This window comes from Arachis ipaensis, chromosome B7 (assembly GCF_059453495.1).
Source record: "Arachis ipaensis isolate K30076 ecotype BB chromosome B7, ASM5945349v1, whole genome shotgun sequence".
Classification (NCBI taxonomy): Eukaryota; Viridiplantae; Streptophyta; class Magnoliopsida; order Fabales; family Fabaceae; genus Arachis; species Arachis ipaensis.
The window spans coordinates 15,434,941-15,457,981 of record NC_142442.1 but is presented as its reverse complement, the minus strand read 5'-3'; the positions used below and the strand labels follow the sequence as shown (position 1 = coordinate 15,457,981).

Here is a 23,041-nt window from a genome sequence, read left to right as displayed (position 1 = left end):
AGTTTTAAATATGAATAAGATCCTAACTGATTCTGTTTCAAATTAAGTTGTAATTTGATTCACAAATCAGTCACCAATCTTATACTATATATATGTGTATATGATAAAAGAAAGAACACGCAAGTTTTTTCTTTTACCTCCACATACACAAATATTCCAATTCTTAGTGAAGAATTGCTGGTGCAAGGAGTTGCAAGAAATTTCTCAGTTAAATCCGTTGGTCAAGGAGTTGACAACAACGATCAGTCTCGGTGTGGATGCACATAGTACCTTCGTACTATCTGTAAGACCCAGAACTTTTGAAAAGTCTTATTATGATCAAGTCTCAAATCATATAGCTATTTACAGCATTAATTTCAGAGATTATTTTATTAAAGATAATTAAGGCATTTTTGATTTATTGAATTTGAGATAAGTTATGATTATTATCCAATTTCACAATTTTTGGATTAAATAATTAATATTTTAAATATTAGTACTGCTGTTTTGGAAAAATAAAGAAGTTAATTATATTATTCCTAATTTTTGGATTCAAACATTTTATTGAAAATAATTTGTGAAATTGATGAGCAAATAGTATTTTCTATATATAATTAGTGTTGGATTTAATTTGAGTTTCAATTACTACATTATCCCCAATTTCATTTGAAATTACCAAGTTGCCCCTAACCCTAATTTACACACACCTCACCAAAAGCAACACTCAGCCACCGAAACCCTAATCCAGCTACCCTCTCCCCCAAGACTCAACAGCAGCTGTGTAGGCCCTATGCTAAACACACACACGCTGTTCCTCAAGAAAGAAAGAAGGAAACAAAGAAAGAAAGAAAGAGTGATCTGAGGGAGAGAAAGAGGGGAGGGGGCTTTACCGCTGTTCAGCTCGCCACCACTATGTCACGCCTTGCCGGCGTATCTCATGCCTCACCGCCGCTGTGATGCTTGCGCCGTCATCCTCCTCATCCGCGGAGTCCGAGTCCTCGTCATCCACGGAGGGCTGAAGCGAGAAGCTCGAATAGGAAAAGGAGATCGGCGGAAGGGGGGTTCCTGTTCTGTAGTCGTGCTGCCGCACCACTGTCCAACCCGCCGCGCCTCGCTGCCCTTGCCGTCGCGGAGGAGAGAACACAGAGGAGAGAGACTGCGCGATTGTGAGAGAGGGAGATCGGCGAAGGGAAGGTTCTGTTCGTGCGGCCGAGCCTCCCTACCTCAGATCGTCGTCCAGCCGTCGCACCACCGCGCCACTGTCATCGCTGAGTTGGGAGAGAGGAACGTTGCAGCAGCTGGATCCCGAGAGGGGAAAAGTTCACATGAAGAGAGAGAGAGCGGCGGGGAGAGGGAGGCCATGCGTTCCATCGCGCGCGTCACCGCCCAAGGACCGTCGTTGACCCTCCGCTGCTGCCGTCGGGAACCGCTACTGGAGCCTGTGTCATTTGGAATTTATCGCGAGTTACCGCCGCCAGAACCACCGCTATGATTCTAACCGCTGGGGACGGCTCTGTGACTTCCGGGAGCACCGTCGGAGCTTCTGGCTGTCTTTGCCGTCGTCGGAAAATTCTATCGGTAAGGGTCTTAAGTTGGTTCTCCTTTCCGTTGAGTTTCTGGAAACCTCACTGTCACTGCATATGGTTCAGGTCATCGCTGCCGCTTGAGGTGGCTGCCGGGCTGCCGCCGAACCGGTTCGGAGACCGCCGTTGCTTCGGTTCAGCCGTTTCTTCTTCGGTTCGGTAAGCGTTTCGATTTGAAAGCCCTTTAGTTACCGTTCTGTTATCATACGCTGAGGTTTGTGGCGTTAATTGCTATAAAATTGAGTTTTGGTTGTTGTATGTTACGATTAGAGTTGTTGAGACTGTTGCGAAAGTGGCTTGGAGCTGAGGCTTTGGTTGCCGTCAGTTCGGGTTGAGACGGAAAGGACTCTGTGAGGTGTTTGGGTTATGGAATTGCGTTTTGAGGTAGGGGCGCTTTCCAAAAACTATGTTTTATGTATTGGAATTATTACATATGGATACTGATGTGAGACAATTGGTATTTAGTGATTGTATCTGCCTTGTGTGCTATTTAATTGTCTCGAATGGTTATGGATGTTTGTTTGGCTGGATTGTTGTGCGGCTTGTGAAATATAATGGTTTGAAGTTGATTCTTTAAAGATTTGAAATCTGAGTTTGATCCGTTGAGGATTGATTTGAATTGAGTTAATTATTTTGATAATGTGAAAAGTCGAACGCACTTTTGAATTCAGCCTGGTTTACTTTAATTGACTTGATTTTGGACAAATGATTTGTTATTGAGCCGTTTCCTTAAAGCTTTGGAAATGAGTTAAATCGGTTGATATTGATTTGATTTTGAAATGGTTTCCTTGAGATATGCCACTGAGACGACTGTTGGATTTAGTGTGATTTTGAATTGATTTTTGGGTTCTGGACTGTTGAAAAGGATTGAGGAACGGTTTAGTTGGGACCCGAATCGGGTGGCAAAGTCCAAGTTTTAGGGGAGATGCTGTCGAAATTTCTATAAAATCCGAGGCTTTATTTGAAATGTTACTTGGGAAATTTTGAGTTTAATGCCTTTCCTATTTACTTGGAGGATTGTGAATTTAGGGCTTCTTTTATTATCTTTACTTAGAACAATTATGAAAGCGATGAAGGTACGCTTTGAAAGAATTATTGAAAAGAGAATCATGATTTCTTCTTATTTTTCCAAGAAGAATAGTATGTCTTTGGGTACAAGTTATTCGAAAGAGAATTTTGCCTTGAGGCTGTTTTAAAAGGTAAAACGGGTTTATGTTTTTCTCTATTAAACATAAAGAGTATCCATTAGAAGAGTTTTCGTGATTTTAAAAGGAATTGGATTTCGATTGATGAACCTCATTATTTTGACGTTTTGAATAAGATTCAGAGTACCCTTTGGACTCTAGTTTAACACAATAAAAATGATTCTCTTAGCAGTTTGAAATGCTTCAGATTTAATTATGGAATTGAAGCCGGTTTTGTTGAAGTAAAGGAAATGGTTTTGAAAAGAGTAATTGATTACATGACTCGGATTGGCTTAGATCCTATTTTACTACTCAAATTAGGAAGCCAAGATTTTTAATGATTTTAAATGAATTTGGCGAAATGAGTTGTGCTATTCTCCCCTAAAGACTTGGGACTCTGCCGAGAAACTTTGTTATGCAATCCCATTGTTGGATGGGTGATTTTGAATGTTTCAAAATGAATCTTTAACCTTCCATGGTTTTGGAAGTTTTGGAAAGAGGAAGCCGAGAGTGGCTTGTTTTAAAAAGGGAATTTTCCTTGAGTAAAAAGTGGCTTATGAGCCTGAGATAATTTGAGAAATGAGATCTTTAAAGCCAAGGCTGAAAAGAGTTGAAACTTGATTTCAAAGTGAAATGAATTGAGAAAATTATTTATGGCTTAAATGCCGATTTCATGAATTTGATGATTTTGAATGTGGAAGTGCTGTTTTGTTGTGAGCCGGAATGGCTGTGTATGATATGAATATTGGCTGGTTCTGGATTGAACCGAGAGCCGGATGGCTGAGATGGATGTTGATCCATGGCTGAGAATGAAAGCATATATGCTGAGATATTGATAATTGTGATTTGCACTTTCACTATCGGAGATTTGAGTTTCCCTATGTCGTCAGGGTGGCCGGGCACTGTGAAATTCCTGGACGAGCTCACCCCCATAAATATTCACCAGTGAGGGTGATGGATATGGATCATGATTATGATCAAGTTTATATTGAGTATAACTCGAGTTGGGGAGACACGACAGAGGGACAGTCCAATGGTTAGCTACCAGGACTTGTCGGGTTGGCTCTATAACCGACAGGTGATATCATCAGCCACTAGGGACAGGCATGCATCATATGCATTTATGTGACATTGTTTGGGTGTGCATATTATACTTGGTTTGCCTATGTGATTAATTGCTAACTGTTCTACTTGTAATAACTGTTTGTTTGTGCTTGCTTCTTCCTATCTGTGTTTGCATCTGGGACTCTGTTGGATTGTGGTGATTGGTTGTTGGTTGGATTTGTTTGGGCCTAGGGCCATCGTTGGAATGAGATGAACTGATGGTTGGTTTTGGTTTTGTGTTTCTGTTTTGGAAAAATACAAAAGGCTATTTTGGTTCAACATAAATAAACCATTTTGAAAGGCTTTTGAGTTTTTGAGAATTGAACGGTTCCTCTTTTAGAAAAGATTTCCGACTTTACTTTTATTGTAAACTGTTGTTTTTGAAAAGAGGCATAAGACGGTTATTAATCACTGGTACGGTTTATCTTTACGTATCCTATTACAGTAATTCCCAAAAACCCTCTACTGAGAACCCTTTCGAGGATGATGTTCTCACCCCCCCTACATTTTCCCCCTTTCAGGATATGGGTGCAGAAGTTACGAAGAGCTTATTTAATTGTTGTTGTGATTCTCTGTATTGTTTTAGTTATGGTTTATTGTACCCTCGCCTTATCTCGATATAATCTGTAAGAAGGATAGTAATTGTATTGGATTATGTTTGTAATATTATATATATATATGTGTGTGTGTGTGTGTGTGTGTGTGTGTGTGTGTGTGTGTGTGTGTGTGTGTGAATGTACTTTTTATGAGTTTTTGGTAAGTTGTATGGTATCTATGGATGTACGTTATCACACGAAAGCAATTTTTGGGAGCAGTATTGCGGTTTAAAGTTTTAAACAGGCTCATACTTTAGTATTAAATAGTATAAATGTCGTCGTAATGTCCGAGCTATCAGAGTTGCGCAGCCGGAAGCGTGAGCTTTGGTAGTTAGGGTGTTACATTATGGTATCAGAGTAGTCCTTCCTGTAGAGCCTGAGGAATGGACTGACTATGCTTCAGTTGCATACTCTGAGTGTTTTGTCATGTAATAGGTCTTGTCAAATGACGAGAATTAGAGCTTTATGCACATGACGATCTATTGATTAACACCGTTAGTCTTGCATTGCATAATTCTTGGTATTAAGTTTGGCCGGCTTAATACTAGAGAATTATGTATATGAAAGCACTAATGGGTTATCATAGGCGATATATAAGTTTTGAGCAAAGCGAATCGTGGGGTTTGGGAACGTTGGAAACTATTTCTCGAGGCTATTCAGTTGTGTGTTTTGGATTTTGTTCGAGGCGACCTGTTCTTTCATGTCCTAACTTGAAGTTCTTGTTTGCTAATCCTTTGAAAAATAGTTTGACTTTTCAACTCTATTCCTCTATTCATATGCATTCTTGTTTGATCTTAAGTGCATATGCTTGGTTGAACTCCTTGTTGTATCTATCTTTCTCTGTTTGAGTTCTTCTTGATTCATGTATCCTTTGATATGACTTTGAACTTGTCCTACTGCATTGTGCATTTTAACTCCGGGTTCCGAGTTCATTCTTAGGGAAATTGTTGATTTAGTTTTTCTCTTATCTGACAGTGATCACAGCCAATTTTGAGATTTTATAAATTGCTGTTGATTAGATATATACTTTTCTATATATGAGACTTTGAGATTATTTATACAGTTTAACAACTATCTATTTTTAATACCTCGCCTGTATTTTTATTGGTTTATGGAACTGCATTTACCTTAAATTACAATTGGCTTTCTAGTAATTTCACTATAGCTACAATGCATATCTTTATTTGATCATGTATTTAGGTAATTTTCAAAATTCTGGAAAAAAAAAGGGGATTTCTCGCTTTTATCCCGGTTGAGTTTCGTTTGATAAACTTTACTTAATTCATTTTGATTTGAGTTTAATTTAGCATACTACATGGTTTATGCCATTGTTGTTCTTTTGAAAATGTTGGACTCATAGCTTTCTTCTTATGAACGGACTCGTTCCTTCTTAAGCTTTTTCACCTCTATGAATGTCATACGTGATTCTATTTTTAACTAATCTTTTACGTCTTGTGAACATTACCACTGATCTTGGTTCGTCCTCTCTTGTGAATCTCATCCTTATGTGAGTTAGTTTGATTCGTTTCAAAATTAGTGCATCGCTTATTCACTCATTATCTCTACAAGAGTTTTTAGTCAAAGATTATCCTTGAGAAATTACTAATGATTGAGTTATCTTTTTCTACCACTTTTGTATTCTTTTGGATCAATTTAAAACTTGTTTGATATTTCATGGCTAGTGGACCTTGTTTGAACTACCTTGATTTAAGATCTTTTCTTGTATGGCTTGACTCCTTTTTAGTACATCTTAAACTTCTTGAATGTTCTTCTGAGATGGTGATTTTAAGAACACTTTTGGAGTCTTGTTTTGAACTTTTTAAAGAAGTTTTGAATTCTCTTGTAAGAAGTTTTAAACGGAAATTATTTTCTGTTGCTTGGTTATAATTGAAACCATTGTTCAATTTTTGACAAAATTGTTTTAAAGTTGACATGGGCTATTTTAAATGAGGTTTTGGAAAGTTTCCTTGTTTAGTGGAAACCGGTTCGTTTGTAACGCACCACTTATTTCCTTTACCAAATTGTAAGCAAATTTTTATCTCAGAATTTCTTTCTAGAAAGAGATTAATTCTCTCCTTCGTCCTTGCTATGAATGTTATACACGCTTGTTTGAATATGGACTTTGGAAATTTTTGAACAAGCATTTGATTTCTTCCGAGTTTTATGAATTACTTTTGGTTAAGTTATGCACCTAACTATCTTTCTAAAATATTTGAGGAAATATTTTAGCTCTTAGCCAAACTTGTGTGCATTTTGTTTTTAAAACTCTACATAATCTACTTCCACGTGAAATTGATTTAGAGCAAAGCCATATTTATGCTTTTGCTACTCTCTTGAAGGATGTTGTTGTTCAACTTCTCTTCTAGACTGCAAAGTGGTTTTTTCCGCAAGTTTTTGACTCTTTCATGAACAATGTATTCGAAAGTATTTGTAATCGTGCTCGAGTTCTGTGAGCTTTGTCTTGGATTTGAGATATTCTTTTTGTAAACCTCATACTTCTTCGACTCAGCTTGAGTTTGTTTCAAACTGATGTGCTAGTTTTCTTCCTATTGATCCTATTGAACTTCTTTGATCCAAGGGTTATCTTTGAAGTTGTCAATTGATTTATTTCTAGCAAACTTCATTGTTTGAACATCCTTGTTTTTTTGGAATTGGATATATTCTTTCAAATCTATGAGTATTGTCCTTGACATTTGTCTCTCTTTTCTAAGATCTCGTATTCTTCTGAGTAGACTTGAGAATTGTTTTGATATCACGTGCGACTTGTAGATGTAGTAGTGCGATGCGTTAGTTCTTTAAGACGTGATATGCGTATATGGAAGTTGAAGCGGTAGGTGTGCGACGTTATAAGTTGTGGGTGTTTTGTTCCTTGCGAACGGGTTTGCGATCGTTAGGCTTATGATTGGATATGGGGATTGTAAAGTGCTTGATGGAGTTGGAAAGCTGAAGCTTTGAGGTTGATGTGAGATTAGTGTGCGGATGTTGAGCACGTCGTTTTAACCCCATCATGTTTTATAGCCTTCGATGCCTTGCTTTACTATCACATGTTTGAACCATGTCATCTTTGCTTTGTGAACGTCTATCTTGATTTGCACCCTATTTTGGCACCTCAAGTTTTTGTAAAGCTTTGAGATGATATGACCTTGTGCATTGAGCCTATCTTGTAACGTTTGCTTTACAATCACACTCCTGCCTTTGTATCTTTATGCATACGACCATCCAAGTATTTGAAAATTGTATATACGTTTATATTTTGAGATATTTTTGCCTCTTCCTTAAATGTGTTCAAGGGTGAACTATTATGAAATTTCTTTCATTTTGTATCAATTTTCGAGGGCGAAAATTTTTATAAGGTGGGTAGAATGTAAGACCCAGAACTTTTGAAAAGTCTTATTATAATCAAGTCTCAAATCATATAGCTATTTACAGCATTAATTTCAGAGATTATTTTATTAAAGATAATTAAGGCATGTTTTGATTTATTGAATTTGAGATAAGTTATGATTATTATCCAATTTCACAATTTTTGGATTAAATAATTAATATTTTAAATATTAGTACTGCTGTTTTGGAAAAATAAAGAAGTTAATTATATTATTCCTAATTTTTGGATTCAAACATTTTATTGAAAATAATTTGTGAAATTGATGAGCAAATAGTATTTTCTATATATAATTAGTGTTAGATTTAATTTGAGTTCCAATTACTACATTATCCCCAATTTCATTTAAAATTACCAAGTTGCCCCTAACCCTAATTTACACACACCTCACCAAAAGCAACACTCAGCCACCGAAACCCTAATCCAGCTACCCTCTCCCCCAAGACTCAGCAGCAGCTGCGCAGGCCCTATGCTAAACACACACACGCTGTTCCTCGAGAAAGAAAGAAGGAAACAAAGAAAGAAAGAAAGAGTGATCTGAGGGAGAGAAGGAGGGGAGGGGGGCTTTACCGCTGTTCAGCTCGCCGCCACTATGTCACGCCTTGCCACCATGTCTCATGCCTCACCGCCGCCGTGATGCTTGCGCCGTCGTCCTCCTCATCCGCAGAGTCCGAGTCCTTGTCATCCACGGATGGCTAAAGAGAGAAGCTCGAATAGGAAAGGGAGATCGGCGGAAGGGGGGTTCCTGTTCTGTAGCCGTGCCGCCGCGCCACTGTCCAACCCGCCGCGCCTCGCCGCCCTTGCCGTCGCGGAGGAGAGAACACAGAGGAGAGAGACTGTGCGACTGTGAGAGAGGGAGATCGGCGAAGGGAAGGTTATGTTCGTGCGGCCGAGCCTCCCTGCCTCAGATCGTCGTCCAGCCGTCGCACCACCGCACCACTGTCATCGCTGAGTTGGGAGAGAGGAACGTTGCAGCAGCTGGATCCCGAGAGGGGAAAAGTTCACATGAAGATGGAGAGAGCGGCGGGGAGAGGGAGGCCGTGCGTTTCGTCGCACGCGTCACCGCCCAAGGACCGTCGTTGACCCACCGCTGCTGCCGCTGGGAACCGCTACTGGAGCCTGTGTCATTTGGACTTTATCGCGAGTTACCGCCGCCAGAACTACCGCTGTGATTCTGACCGCCGGGGAAGGCTCTGTGACTTTCGGGAGAACCGTCGGAGCTTCTGGCTTCCTTTGCCGTCGTTGGGGATGGATTGTAAGGCCCACATCGGTTGGGGAGGGGAACGAAGCATGCCTTATAAGGGTGTGGATACCTCTCCCTAGCATGACGCGTTTTGACGAGTGAGTGTGGGGGGCTTCGGCTAGCATCCCTATCGTCAAAGGCAAAACCATGAGGCCTTGTGTGCCAAAGCGGACAATATCGTGCTAGCGGGTGGTCTGGGCTATTACAGATGGTATCAGAGCCAGAACCCGGATCGATGTGCTAGCGAGGGCGTTGGGCTCCCTTAGGGGGGTGGATTGTAAGGCCCACATCGGTTGGGGAGGGGAACGAAGCATTCCTTATAAGGGTGTGGATACCTCTCCCTAGCATGACGCATTTTGACGAGTGAGTGTGGGGGGGCTTCGGCTAGCATCCCTATCATCAAAGGCAAAACCGTGAGGCCTTGTGTGCCAAAGCGGACAATATCGTGCTAGCGGGTGGTCTGGGCTGTTACACTATCGAAGGAGAAAGTTTTCATTCACTAGGGTACTCAGGTATTGGCATCTAACCCATCTTATTTCAATAAAGTTTTAAGCACAAAATAGATCAATAGGATTACTTTATTACTTCCGCTGCGTGTTATGAACACTTGTAATCCTACAGTGGTATCAGAGCCATGGCCCTTTTGTGTTTAAAATTTTATTGCAAAAATTTACAGAATTAATAGGATTAATTTAAGTTTTGTTATTATATTGGATGTGATTCCTAATAATGACATAGGATGCTATTATCAAAATTATAAATTTATATGGGATAAAATTATATGTATGTTAAAGAACATACTGTTATTATTATTTTTATTTATTTATGAAATAAAACTAAAAGGAAAAAAATGGATAAATAAATTTTATACTTTGTTTACAAAGAGTTACCTGACAACCAGGAGATTCGTACTCAAGGATAAAATTTATATATATATATTTGATACATGGAATGAATTAATTTTTACTTGAACCTAGACAACCTAGGGGTATAAAATATAATTCAATTAAATAATAACCTGACAACCAGGTAATTATTTGGGATTAAAATTGTATGTGATACATTTAATCATCTGTTTAAAAATGTATGAGTAATGACTTGACAACCAAGATACTCATTCATGATTTTAAATATTTTTTTAACACTTAATTTAAGAAATAAAGATTTCTTAATTTTCTATAGTAATAATTATTGTAGAAAGTGTTATTTGTATGTGTGAATACGTACTTATATTTGTTTTTTTTTTCCTTTTAGATTCATAAATAATATGTCTACTCTGTCACTGCGTGGCATACTTGAAAATAACAAATTGGCTGGAGCCAATTATGATGATTAGTATCACAATTTGAGAATTGTTCTCATGCATGAAAGGCTAATTGATATAATCGATAAGCCTGCTGTAACGGCCCCAGTTCCTAAAGAGGATGGAAGTATTGATAATGAGGCAACCAAGGCTTATGAGAAGTACTTGGAAAATTGTCTTACTGCCAAATGCATCATTCTGGCATCCATGGGTTCTGATCTTCAAAGGCAACATCAGGATATGGATCCACCAACTATTGTTGAACATCTTAAGAAGATGTATGGTGCACAAAGTAAGATGGCCCGATATCAATTGTCCAAAACTTTGTTTAGATCCACACTTGATGTGGACTTTCCTGTTGGACCCCATGTTCTTAAGATGATTGATCTTATTGAACAACTCGAGAAGTTAGGATGCAAATTGGGCAAAGAACTTTCACAAGATTTGATCTTGCAATCTCTTCTAGAAACATTTTTACAATTCATTGTTAGCTTTAATATGATTAAAGTAAGCTGTGATCTTCATGAAATGCTCAACATGCTAATTGATTATGAGAATCAAATTGCATATGAGAAAAAGAAAGGAGTTGCTATGGTAGTTGGCAGCTCTTCTAAGAAGAAAGGAAAGTGGAAAGCAAAAGGAAATGGAAAGAATAATTTTTAAAGAGAACCCATGGCACCTAAAGGTGGTGTGACCAAACCCAAGGGCAAACAAGAAAAGGCTGACAAAAATGATGCTAAATGCTTTTATTGTAAAGGTAAAGGTCATTGGAAAAGAAACTGCAAGGAGTACCTTGCTTCTTTGAAAACCAAAGAGGAAGGTAAGACATGCTTGAAAACAGTTTTCATGATTTCTTTAGCTACTATTAATTCTTCTATATGGGTATTAGATACTGGAAGTGCTCATAATATTTGTAATTCGTTGCGGGGACTACGAGTAAGTAGATGGCTGAAGAAGGGAGAAACTTACCACAAGTCAGAAACAGAGCAAATGTTGCTACTGTAGCTATAGGATTTATTTCTTTAGCAATGCCTACGGGCAAGACATTAGTATTGGAGAATTGTCATTATGTTCCTAGTTTTGTTGCAAATGTTATTTCTATTTCCATGTTGGACAAACGTGGTTTTTATTTTAATATTAAAAATGACATTTGTTCTACTTATTATGGTGATGACTTATACGTAAATGGCTATCTCCAATATGGCATTTATATTCTTCCCGATTTAAATGGTAATTATGTCATGCATGTTTCTACTCTCAAAAGAGAGAGGAATAATCAAGTAAATGAATCATATCTTTGGCATTGTAGACTTGGTCATATAGGAGAAAAAAGGATTTCTAGGTTACACAAAGAAGGTTACCTTAACAAATATGACTATGAATCATATGTAACTTGTGAATCCTGTCTCATAGGAAAAATGACCAAAACTCCATATATGGGACATGGAGAAAGGGCTACAGAATTATTGGGACTAATACATACATATGTTTGTGGACCAATGAAAATTCAAGCCAAAGGAGGATATTCCTATTTTATCACTTTCATTGATGATATGTCTAGATATGGCTTTGTGTATCTTATGAAACACAAATCTGAGTCATTTGAAATGTTCAAAATTTTTCGCAGTGAAGTTGAAAATCAAACAGGTAAAAGCATTAAGGTGCTTAGATCTGATAGAGGAAGAGAATATCTAAATGATAATTTTCTTGAGTACTTAAAGAAAAATGGGATTCTTTCTCAATGGACACCTCCTGATACTCCACAACACAATGGTGTTTCAGAGAGGAGGAATCGAACTTTATTAGATATGGTTCGATCCATGATGGGTTTTACTGATCTTCCATTGAATTTATGGGGCTATGCTTTAGAAACAGCAGCATATTTGCTAAATAAAGTACCCACTAAATCAGTTTCTTCAACACCATATGAGATATGGAAAGGACGAAAACCAAATCTCAAGCACATTAGAGTTTGGGGATGTCCAGCATATGTTAAGAAATTGCAAAGTAATAAACTTGATGCTAGGTCAGATAAATGTAGATTCATTGGTTACCCTAAAGAAACAATGGGTTATTATTTCTATCACCCTTCTGATCACAAAGTGTTTGTGGCAAGAGGTGGAACCTTTTTAGAAAAAGAATTTCTTTCTGAAGGAAGACAAGGTGAAGAAATAGAACTCGATGAAGTTCAAGAAACCAATGAAATAGTACAAGCTCAAGAATATGAAATTCAAGTTGAGCAACCAACTTTGGATGTACTCAAACTAACACCAAATTTATCATCTTCAAGAGTTGAGGATAACGAACCAATAGTAGTTCAAAGAGAGATTCATGAACCAATCCTTGAACTACCTTTGGAACCGGTTCAGCAACCTCCAAATTTGGTACAAGAACTACCTCTTCGACGGTCCACAAGAGAACATCGTCCACCACTAAGGCTAAACCTAATGGTACAAGATGATGTGGAAAATGGGATCGATTATGATGATAATGATCCTAAGACTTATGAAGAGGCAATGCAAAGTTTCGAAAGTCTAAAATGGCAGAGTGCCATGAAAACCGAAATAGAGTCTATGAGGATCCACAATGTTTGGACTTTGGTTGAACCCTCAAAAGACATAAAACCTATTGGTTGCAAATGGATTTACAAGAAAAAGATTGGAGCAGATGGTAAGGTAGAGACCTATAAAGCCCGTCTAGTTGCCAAGGGATACCGTCAAAAGGAGGGAATAGATTATGAAGAAACATTTTCTCCTATGGCAATGCTCAAATCTATTCGGATTCTTCTTGCTATAGCAGCATACTATGATTATGAAATATGGCAAATGGATGTGAAAACAGCTTTTCTTAATGGAGAACTCAAAGAGGAAGTGTACATGACACAACCTGAAGGTTTCACACTTCAGTCTGATCATAGTAAAGTTTGTAAGCTGCAACGCGCCATTTATGGGCTAAAGCAAGCTTCTAGAAGTTGGAACATTTACTTTAATAAGACAATCGAAAAGTTCGATTTTATCCGGTGTGAAGAGGATCCTTGCATATACAAAAAGTTTAGTGGGAGTACAGTCATTTTCTTAGTACTCTATGTTGATGACATATTACTAATAGGAAATGATGTACCAGCATTGCAAAATATCAAAACTTGGCTATCTCAACAATTCTCCATGAAAGATTTGGGAGAAGAAGCCTATATTCTAAGAATAAAGATCTATAGAGATAGATCTAAAAGGTTGCTTGGACTCTCACAATCTATGTACATTGATACCATATTGAAAAGGTATAACATGGAAAACTCCAAAAAGGGCTATTTACCAATAGGCACTGGAATTACTCTCAGTAGAAAGGATTGTCCTAAAACTTCTGAAGAGAGAGTACGCATGAGTAGAATACCATATGCTAGTGCAGTGGGAGCTATCATGTATACAATGACATGTACACGTCCTGATGTCGCATATGCGCTAGGAGTAGCCAGTGGATATCAGGCAAATCCTGGTGAGGAACATTGGAAGGTGGTTAAATCCATTCTGAAATATTTAAGAAGAACCAAAGACCAATTCCTCGTCTATGGAGATTCTGAACTTATACCAAAAGGGTTCACTGACGCAAGCTTTGCCTCAGACAAAGATGATAGCAAATCTACTTCAGGTTATGTTTTCACCTTAAACGGTGGTGCAGTGAGTTGGAAAAGTTCCAAACAAGCTACTGTAGCTGATTCAACAACTGAAGCTGAGTACATAGCAGCAAGTGAGGCTGCTAAAGAAGCTGTGTGGATGAAGAAGTTCATAAACAAGCTTGGTGTAGTGCCTTCAATTAAAGAACCACTTCCATTACTGTGCGACAATAATGGAGCCATTGCACCAGCAAAAGAGCCAAGATCACATCAAAAATCTAAGCATATCTTGAGAAAGTATCATTTGATAAGAGAGATCGTTGAACATGGAGACGTTGAAATTCAAAAGGTTGCTGGGAAGGATAATGCAGCAGAACCATTCACTAAGGCACTTGGATCAAAAGAGTTTGATAAGCACATGTGGGAATTGGGATTGAAATATATGACTGATTGGCTCTAGTGCAAGTGCGAGATTTTGTTGGAACTACATGTATGCCCTAGATCCAATCTGTCATTGGCTCTAGTGCAAGTGGGAGATTGTTGGAGATAAGTGTATATGTCCAACAAAATACTATCATGAATTATTATTATTATTATTATTATTATTATTATTATTATTATTATTATTATTATTATTATTATTATTATTATTATTATTATTATTATTATTATTCCTTTTTATAAGAATAAAATTTTATAATTTATGATAGTGTCCTTAATTAAAATTAGAAACGAATAATTATGATAGAGATCGTAATAATGAGATATACGTTTTTTTAGTACTTTTAATTTAAATTGTTCTTAATCGTAGAATCACTACAAATGGGACATTAGTGATTCGGATATATATATATATATATATATATATTATATATATAACCATTGAACTGACTCACTCTAAGAATTCCTAATGGTTATAGTTACCGTATATTTGTCAATAGGATATTCTTATGATGAACATAATATTAGAATTTTCCTTTGACCTGCGACTATCATAGTAATTGACAATGTATTTGTTATACTTTGATTCCGGACACCTAACACCCTACGGTGTTAGTTGAATGGACATTGGGTATGATTTAAATACTTGTAGAATTAATGATTAGTCAAAATGGAATCCATCAACTATGGTAATGAGTTTGAGCTCTACGATTATAATGAATGAAATAAACAATGCCATGGCCAAGGGGTTTGAATGAATTAAAAAATGAGTTTCTTAAGTAATTCATAATTCATTATAATAATGGTAACAAGTTAGAGTTTGACAATCAAACCGTACTCTAAAAGTTAGCCAAGAGCTGAAAAGATGGAAGGAGTTATATTTTTTGTTCATCTTGGGTTCTTAGTAAAAATATTATTACTTCATACTATCGGGTCGTCAAGGAGCGTTGCTAGACGCCAACCTTGATTAGTAAATTTAGTATGACTAATTTACTACCCGCTTAGTATTGAACCTATGAGGTCACACATTAACGAGTGTTCTAATCCTTGGTAAATAATCATTTAATTATTATTTTGATTAGATCAAATAAATAATTATATTAATTCAAATGGAATATTATTATTTTCTTTGCTAGCACCATGAATATAATAATATGATAATTGAGAATATTAAATAATTAATTATTTATTCTATGATGAGTTTTAAATATGAATAAGATCCTAACTGATTCTGTTTCAAATTAAGTTGTAATTTGATTCACAAATCAGTCACCAATCTTATACTATATATATGTGTATATGATAAAAGAAAGAACACACAAGTTTTTTCTTTTACCTCCACATACACAAATATTCCAATTCTTAGTGAAGAATTGCTGGTGCAAGGAGTTGCAAGAAATTTCTCAGTTAAATCCATTGGTCAAGGAGTTGACAACAACGATCAGTCTCGGTGTGGATGCACATAGTACCTTCGTACTATCGAAGGAGAAAGTTTTCATTCACTAGGGTACTCAGGTATTGGCATCTAACCCATCTTATTTCAATAAAGTTTTAAGCACAAAATAGATCAATAGGATTACTTTATTACTTACGCTGCGTGTTATGAACACTTGTAATCCTACAGTTTTCTTATTCAATTCAAGCTTATTCCTATTCTAAGATATTCGCTTGCACTTCAACATGATGAATGTGATGATCCGTGACACTCATCACTATCCTCAACCTATGAACGCGTGCCTGACAACCACTTCCGTTCTACCTTAGATTGAGCATATATCTCTTAGCCTCCATTCCAAAGGAGCGGAGTCTTCGTGGTATAAGTTAGAATTATTGGCAGCATTCTTGAGATCCGGAAAGTCTAAACCTTGTCTGTGGTATTCCGAAGAGGATCTGGGATGGGATGACTGTGACGAGCTTCAAACTCGCGAGTGCTGGGCGTAGTGACAGACACAAAAGGATCAACGGATCCTATTCCAACATGAGTGAGAACCGACAGATGATTATTCGTGTGGTGACAGCGCATTTGGACCATTTTCACTGAGAGGACGGGAGGTAGCCATTGACGATGGTGATACGCAACATACAGCTTGCCATGGAAAGGAGTATGAATGATTGGATGAAGGCAGTAGGAAAGCAGAGATTCAGAAGGAACAAAGCATCTCCATACGCTTATCTGAAATTCCTACCAATGAATTACATAAGTATCTCTATCTTATTTTATATGTTATTTATATTTTAATTACTAAAACCCCATCACCATTTGAATCTGCCTGACAGAGATTTACAAGATGACCATAGCTTGCTTCAAGCTGACAATCTCCGTGGGATCGACCCTTACTCACGTAAGGTTTATTACTTGGACGACCCAGTGCACTTGCTGGTTAGTTGTGCGAAGTTGTGAAGAAGAATTGAGATTATGAACGTGCGTACCAAGTTTTTTGGCGCTATTGAGATCACAATTTCGTGCACCAAGTTTTTGGCGCCGTTGCTGGGGATTATTCGAGTTTGGACAATTGACGGTTCATCTTGTTGCTCAGATTAGGTAATTTTATTTTATTTTTAAGCTTTTATTTCTTATTTTCGAAAAATACAAAAAAAATTAATAAAATCATAAAAACTAAAAATTTTATGTTTCTTGTTTGAGTCTAGAGTCAATTTTTAAGTTTGGTGTCATTTACATCTTTTTAATTTTTCTTAAAATTTTTTAAAACTCATGCATGGTGTTCTTCATGATCTTCAAGTTGTTCTTGATGATTTTCTGCATTTAATCTTTGCATTTTTATGTTTTGTGTCTTTTCTTGTTTTTGATATGCATTTTAGAATATTTAGTGTCTAAATATTGAAAATTTCTAAGTTTGGTGTCTTGCATATTTTTCTTTTCTTAAAAATTTTCAAAAAAAATAAGTTCTTGATGTTCATCTTGATCTTCAAAGTGTTCTTGGTGTTAATCTCGACATTCAAGGTGTTCTTGCATGCATTTTTTGTTTTGATTCATAATTTTATGTCTTGCATCATTTTATGTTTTTCTCTTTCCTCATTAAAATTCAAAAATCAAAAATATATATTTCCTTATTTCACTCATAAATTTCGAAAATTTGAATTAAATTAGTCATAAAATTTTTAAAAAAAATTAGTTGTTTCTTATTAGTCAAGTCAAAATTTTCAATTTAAAAATTCTATTTTTTTCAAATCTTTTTCATTTTTTTATATTTTTAAAAATTTTAAATTGATTTTCAAAATCTTTTCTTATTTTTATTTTATATTTTCGAATTCATTACTAACATTTAATGTTTTGAATAAAAAAAATTTTCAAGTTGATACTTGCCTATTAAGAAAGGTTCAATCTTTAAATTTTAAAATCATATCTTCAAGTTTCTTGTTAGGCAAGTAATCAACTTTAATTTTCAAAATCAAATCTTTTAATTTCCTCTTCAAATCTTTTTCAAAATGAATTTCAATCATATCTTTTTCAAAATCAATTTCAAAAATTTTTTCTAACTTCTTATCTTTTCAAAATTGATTTTCAAATCTTTTTCAATTAACTACTTAACTTTTTATTTGATTTCAAAAGTTTTCTATTTCAATCATATCTTTTTCAAAACCACCTAACTACTTTTCTCTCTCCAATTTTCAAAAATCACTAACAACTTTTTTTCAAAAATCTTTTTAATTAAGTACTTTATTTAGTTTTCAAATTTTATTTTATTTCTCTTTTTAATTTTCGAATTCTAACTACATTTTAAAATAAAAACAAAAATATTTTCCTTTTATTTTAAATTAAATTCAAATTCTCTTCCCCTCTCTTATCTCCTTCTATTTATTTATTTATCTACTAACACCCCTCTCCCACTCAAAATTCGAACCCCCTCTTCTTCTCTGAGTTCGAATTTTTTTTCTTCTCCTTCTTCTATTCTTCTCTTCTTCTACTCACAAAAGGGAATCTCTATACTGTGACATAGAGGATTCCTCTTCTTTTCTGTTCTCTTCTTTTTTATATGAGCAGGAACAAGGATAAGAACATTCTTATTAAAGCTGATCCTAAACCTGAAAGGACTCTGAAGAGGAAGCTAAGGGAAGCTAAGGCACAACTCTTTGGAGAGGACATGACAGAAATTTTCAAAAAAAAAGGAGACATGGCCGAACCTAATAACAATGGTGGAGATGCAAGGAAGATGCTTGGTGACTTTATTGCACCCTCTTCCAACTTCTATGGAAGAAGCATCTCAATTCCTGCAATTTGAGCAAACAACTTTGAGCTTAAGCCTCAATTATTTTCTCTAATGCAGCAGAATTGCAAGTTTCATGGACTTCCAATGGAAGATCCTCATCAGTTTTTAGCTGAATTCTTGCAAATCTGTGACACTGTCAAGACCAATGGAGTTGATCCCGAGGTCTACAAGCTTATGCTTTTCCCTTTTGTTGTAAGAGACAGAGCTAGAACATGGTTGGATTCACAACCTAAGGAAAGCTTGAACTCTTGGGATAAGCTGGTCAGTGCTTTCCTGGCCAAATTCTTTCCACCTCAAAAGATGAGCAAGCTTAGAGTGAAAATCTAAACCTTCAGACAGAAGGAGGGTGAGTCCCTCTATGAAGCTTGGGAAAGATATAAGCAATTGATCAAAAGGTGTCCTACTGACATGCTTCCAGAATGGAGTATCATATGTATATTCTATGATGGTCTGTCTGAGTTGTCAAAAATGTCATTGGACCATTCTGCAGGAGGATCTCTTCATCTGAAAACCCCTGCAGAAGCTCAGGAACTCATTGAAATGGTTGCAAATAACCAGTTCATGTACACCTCTGAGAGGAATCCTGTGAATAATGAGACGCCTCAGAAGAAGGGAGTTCTTGAAATTGATACTCTGAATGCCATATTGGCTCAGAACAAAATATTGACTCAGCAAGTCAATATGATTTTTCAGAGTCTGAATGGATTGCAAGCTGCATCCAATAGTACTAAAGAAGCATCTTCTGAAGAAGAAGCTTATGATCCTGAGAACCCTGCAATGGCAGAGATGAATTACATGGGAGAACCCTATGGAAACACCTATAATCCTTATAGAGAAATGGTGCACAGAAATCGTGACGGTCCATCTTCTTTGGTAACGGCGCTGAAAACTCAATACGCACGTTTATATTCTTAATTCTTTGTCACAATTTCGCACAACTAACCAGCAAGTGCACTGGGTCGTCCAAGTAATAAACCTTACATGAGTAAGGGTCGATCCTAGGTGAGAATGGTGATGAGTGTCACATAATCATCACATTCATCATGTTCTTGGGTGCGAATGAATATCTTAGAATAGGAATAAGCTGAACTAAATAGAAAATAGTAGTAATTGCATTAATACTCGAGGTACAGCAGAGCTCCACACCTTAATCTATGGAGTATAGAAACTCTACCGTTGAAAATACATAAGAACAAGGTCCAGGCATGGTCGAGAGGCCAGCCCCCTAGACGTGATCAATATGATCCAAAGATAAATTAAGAATGCATAAGATGTTTTAAAAGGACCAGTAAAAAGTTCTATTTATACTAAACTAGTTACTAGGGTTTACAGAAATGAGTAAATAATGTAGAAACCCACTTCCAGGGCCCACTTGGTGTGTGCTTGGGCTAATCATGAGCTTTAAACGTGTAGAGACTTTTCTTGGAGTTAAACGCCAGCTTTGGTGCCAGTTTGGGCGTTTAACTCCACTTTGCAACGTGTTTCTGGCGTTTGACTCCAAAATTGGGCAGAGAGCTGGCGTTCAACGCCAGTTTGCGTCATCTAAACTCAGGCAAAGTATGGACTATTATATATTGCTGGAAAGCCCTGGATGTCTACTTTCCAACGCAATTAAGAGCGCGCCATTTAAAGTTCTGTAGCTCTAGAAACTCCATTTTGAGTGAAGGGAGCTCAGAATCCAACAGCATCAGCAATCCTTTGTCAGCCTCTGAATCAGATTTTTCCTCAAGTCCCTCAATTTCAGCCAGAAAATACCTGAAATCACAGAAAAATACACAAACTTATAGTAAAGTCCAGAAATGTGATTTTTAATTAAAAACTAATAAAAATATAATAAAAACTAACTAAATCATACTAAAAACATACTAAAAACAATGCCAAAAAGCGTATAAATTATCCGCTCATCACAACACCAAACTTAAATTGTTGCTTGTCCCCAAGCAACTGAAAATCAAATAGGATAAAAAAGAAGAGAATATACTATAAAATCCAAATTATCAATGAAACTTAGCTCCAATCAGATGAGCAGGAATAGTAGCTTTTTGCCTCTTGAATAGTTTTGGCATCTCACTTTATCCTTTGAAGTTCAGAATGATTGGCATCTATAGGAACTTAGAATTTAGATAGTGTTATTGATTCTCCTAGTTCAGTATGTTGATTCTTGAACACAGCTACTTTATGAGTCTTGGCCGTGGCCCAAAGCACTCTGTTTTCCAGTATTACCACCGGATACATGCATGCCACAGACACATAACTGGGTTAACCTTTTCAGATTGTGACTCAGCTTTGCTAAAGTCCCCAATTAGAGGTGTCCAGGGTTCTTAAGCACACTCTTTTTGCTTTGGATCACGACTTTAACCGCTCAGTCTCAAGCTTTTCACTTGACACCTTCACGCCACAAGCACATGGTTAGGGACAGCTTGGTTTAGCCGCTTAGGCCAGGATTTTATTCCTTTAGGCCCTCCTATCCACTGATGCTCAAAGCCTTGGATCCTTTTTATTACCCTTGCCTTTTGGTTTTAAGGGCTATTGGCTTTTTTTGCTTGCTTTTTCTCTTTTTTTTTTCTTTCTTTTTTTTTCGCCATTTTTTTTCTTTTTTTTCTGCAAGCTTTTGTATTCACTGCTTTTTCTTGCTTCAAGAATCATTTTTATGATTTTTCAGATCATCAAATAGCATTTCTCCTTTTTCATCATTCTTCAAGAGCCAACATATTTAACATTCATAAACCACAAATTCAAAAGACATATGCACTGTTCAAGCATTCATTCAGAAAACAAAAAGAATTGTCACCACATCGAAATAATTAAACTAATTTCAAGGATGAGTTCAAAATCATGTACTTCTTGTTCTTTTGTAATTAAAACATTTTTCATTTAAGAAAAGTGATGGATTCATAGGACATTCATAACTTTAAGGCATAGACTCTTAGACACTAATGATCATATAGTAAAGACATAAACATAAATAAAACATAAAGCATAGTAAACGAAAAACAGGTAAATAGGAACAAGGAGATTAAGGAAGGAGTCCACCTTAGTGCAGGTGCCGTCTTCCTCTTCTTGAAGAACCAATGGTGCTCTTGAGCTCCTCTATGTCTCTTCCTTGTCTTTGTTGCTCCTCCCTCATAGCTCTTTGATCTTCTCTAATCTCATGGAGGATGATGGAATGCTCTTGGTGTTCCATCCTTAGTTGTCCCATGTTGGAACTTAATTCTCCTAGGGAAGTGTTGATTTGCTCCCAATAGTTTTGTAGAGGGAAGTGCATCCCTTGAGGCATCTCAGGGATTTCTTGATGATGAGCTTCCTCATGCGTCTCTTGAACTCCATGAATAGGCTCTCTTGTTTGCTCCATCCTCTTCTTGGTGATGGGCTTATCCTCATCAATGAGGATGTCTCCCTCTATGTCAATTCCAGCCGAATTGCAGAGGTGGCAAATGAGGTGAGGGAAGGCTAACCTTGCCAAAGTGGAAGGCTTGTCAGCCACCTTGTAGAGTTCTTGAGGTATAATCTCATGAACTTCTACTTCCTCCCCAATCATGATACTGTGGATCATGATGGCCCGGTCTACAGTAACTTCAGACCGGTTACTAGTAGGAATGATTGAGCATTCAAAGAACTCCAACCATCCTCTAGCTACAGGCTTTAGGTCCAGTCTTCTCAGTTGAACCGGTTTGCCTTTTGAGTCAATCTTCCATTGAGCTCCTTCCACACATATGTCCATGAGGACTTGGTCCAACCTTTGATCAAAGTTGACCCTTCTAGTGTAGGGGCGTGCATTTTCCTCCATCATTGGCAAGTTGAATGCCAACCTTACACTTTCCGGACTGAAATCTAAGTATTTCCCCCGAACCAAGGTAAGCTAATTCTTGGGATTCGGGTTCATACTTTGATCATGGTTCCTAGTGATCCATGCGTTTGCATAGAACTCTTGAACCATTAGGATCCCGACTTGTTGAATAGGGTTGGTGAGGATTTTCCAACCTCTTCTTTGGATCTCAAGTCGGATCTCCGGATACTCATTCTTCTTGAGCTTGAAAGGAACCTCAGGGATCACTTTCTTCTTGGCCACAACTTCATAGAAGTGGTCTTGATGGACTTTTGAGATGAATCTCCCCATCTCCTATGACTCAGAGATGGAAGCAATTGCCTTCCCTTTCCTCTTTCTTGTGGTTTCTCTGGCCTTAGGTGCCATCAATGGTTATGGAAAAACAAAAAAAGCTATGCTTTTACCACACCAAACTTAGAATGTTGCTCGTCCTCGAGCAAAAAAAGAGAGAATAGAAGAAGAAGAAGAAGAAGAAGAGATGGGGGAGAGGGAGAGAGGTGTGTGTTTCGGCCAAGGGAAGAAGAAAGGGTTGTGTTGTGTGAAAATGAAAAAGGAATAAGG

At 37.0% G+C, this 23,041-nt stretch overlaps 1 protein-coding gene, 1 non-coding gene and 1 pseudogene across 2 annotated transcripts; 2 read left to right on the top strand and 1 right to left on the bottom strand.

The window, feature by feature from the left end:
• Positions 1 to 10,431: 10,431 nt before the first annotated feature.
• Positions 10,432 to 11,037, top strand: LOC148550419 (uncharacterized). The gene has a single exon (XM_088494485.1). The coding sequence runs from the start codon at positions 10,432 to 10,434 to the stop codon at positions 11,035 to 11,037; it is 606 nt and encodes a 201-aa protein (XP_088350611.1).
• A 2,714-nt stretch (positions 11,038 to 13,751) lies between these two features.
• Positions 13,752 to 14,292, top strand: LOC148550418 (secreted RxLR effector protein 161 pseudogene; annotated as a pseudogene).
• Positions 14,293 to 18,960: 4,668 nt separating this feature from the next.
• Positions 18,961 to 19,068, bottom strand: LOC148550417 (small nucleolar RNA R71). The gene has a single exon (XR_015893023.1). It is a non-coding gene; the product is annotated as a small nucleolar RNA R71 (small nucleolar RNA).
• Between the last annotated feature and the right edge of the window lie 3,973 nt (positions 19,069 to 23,041).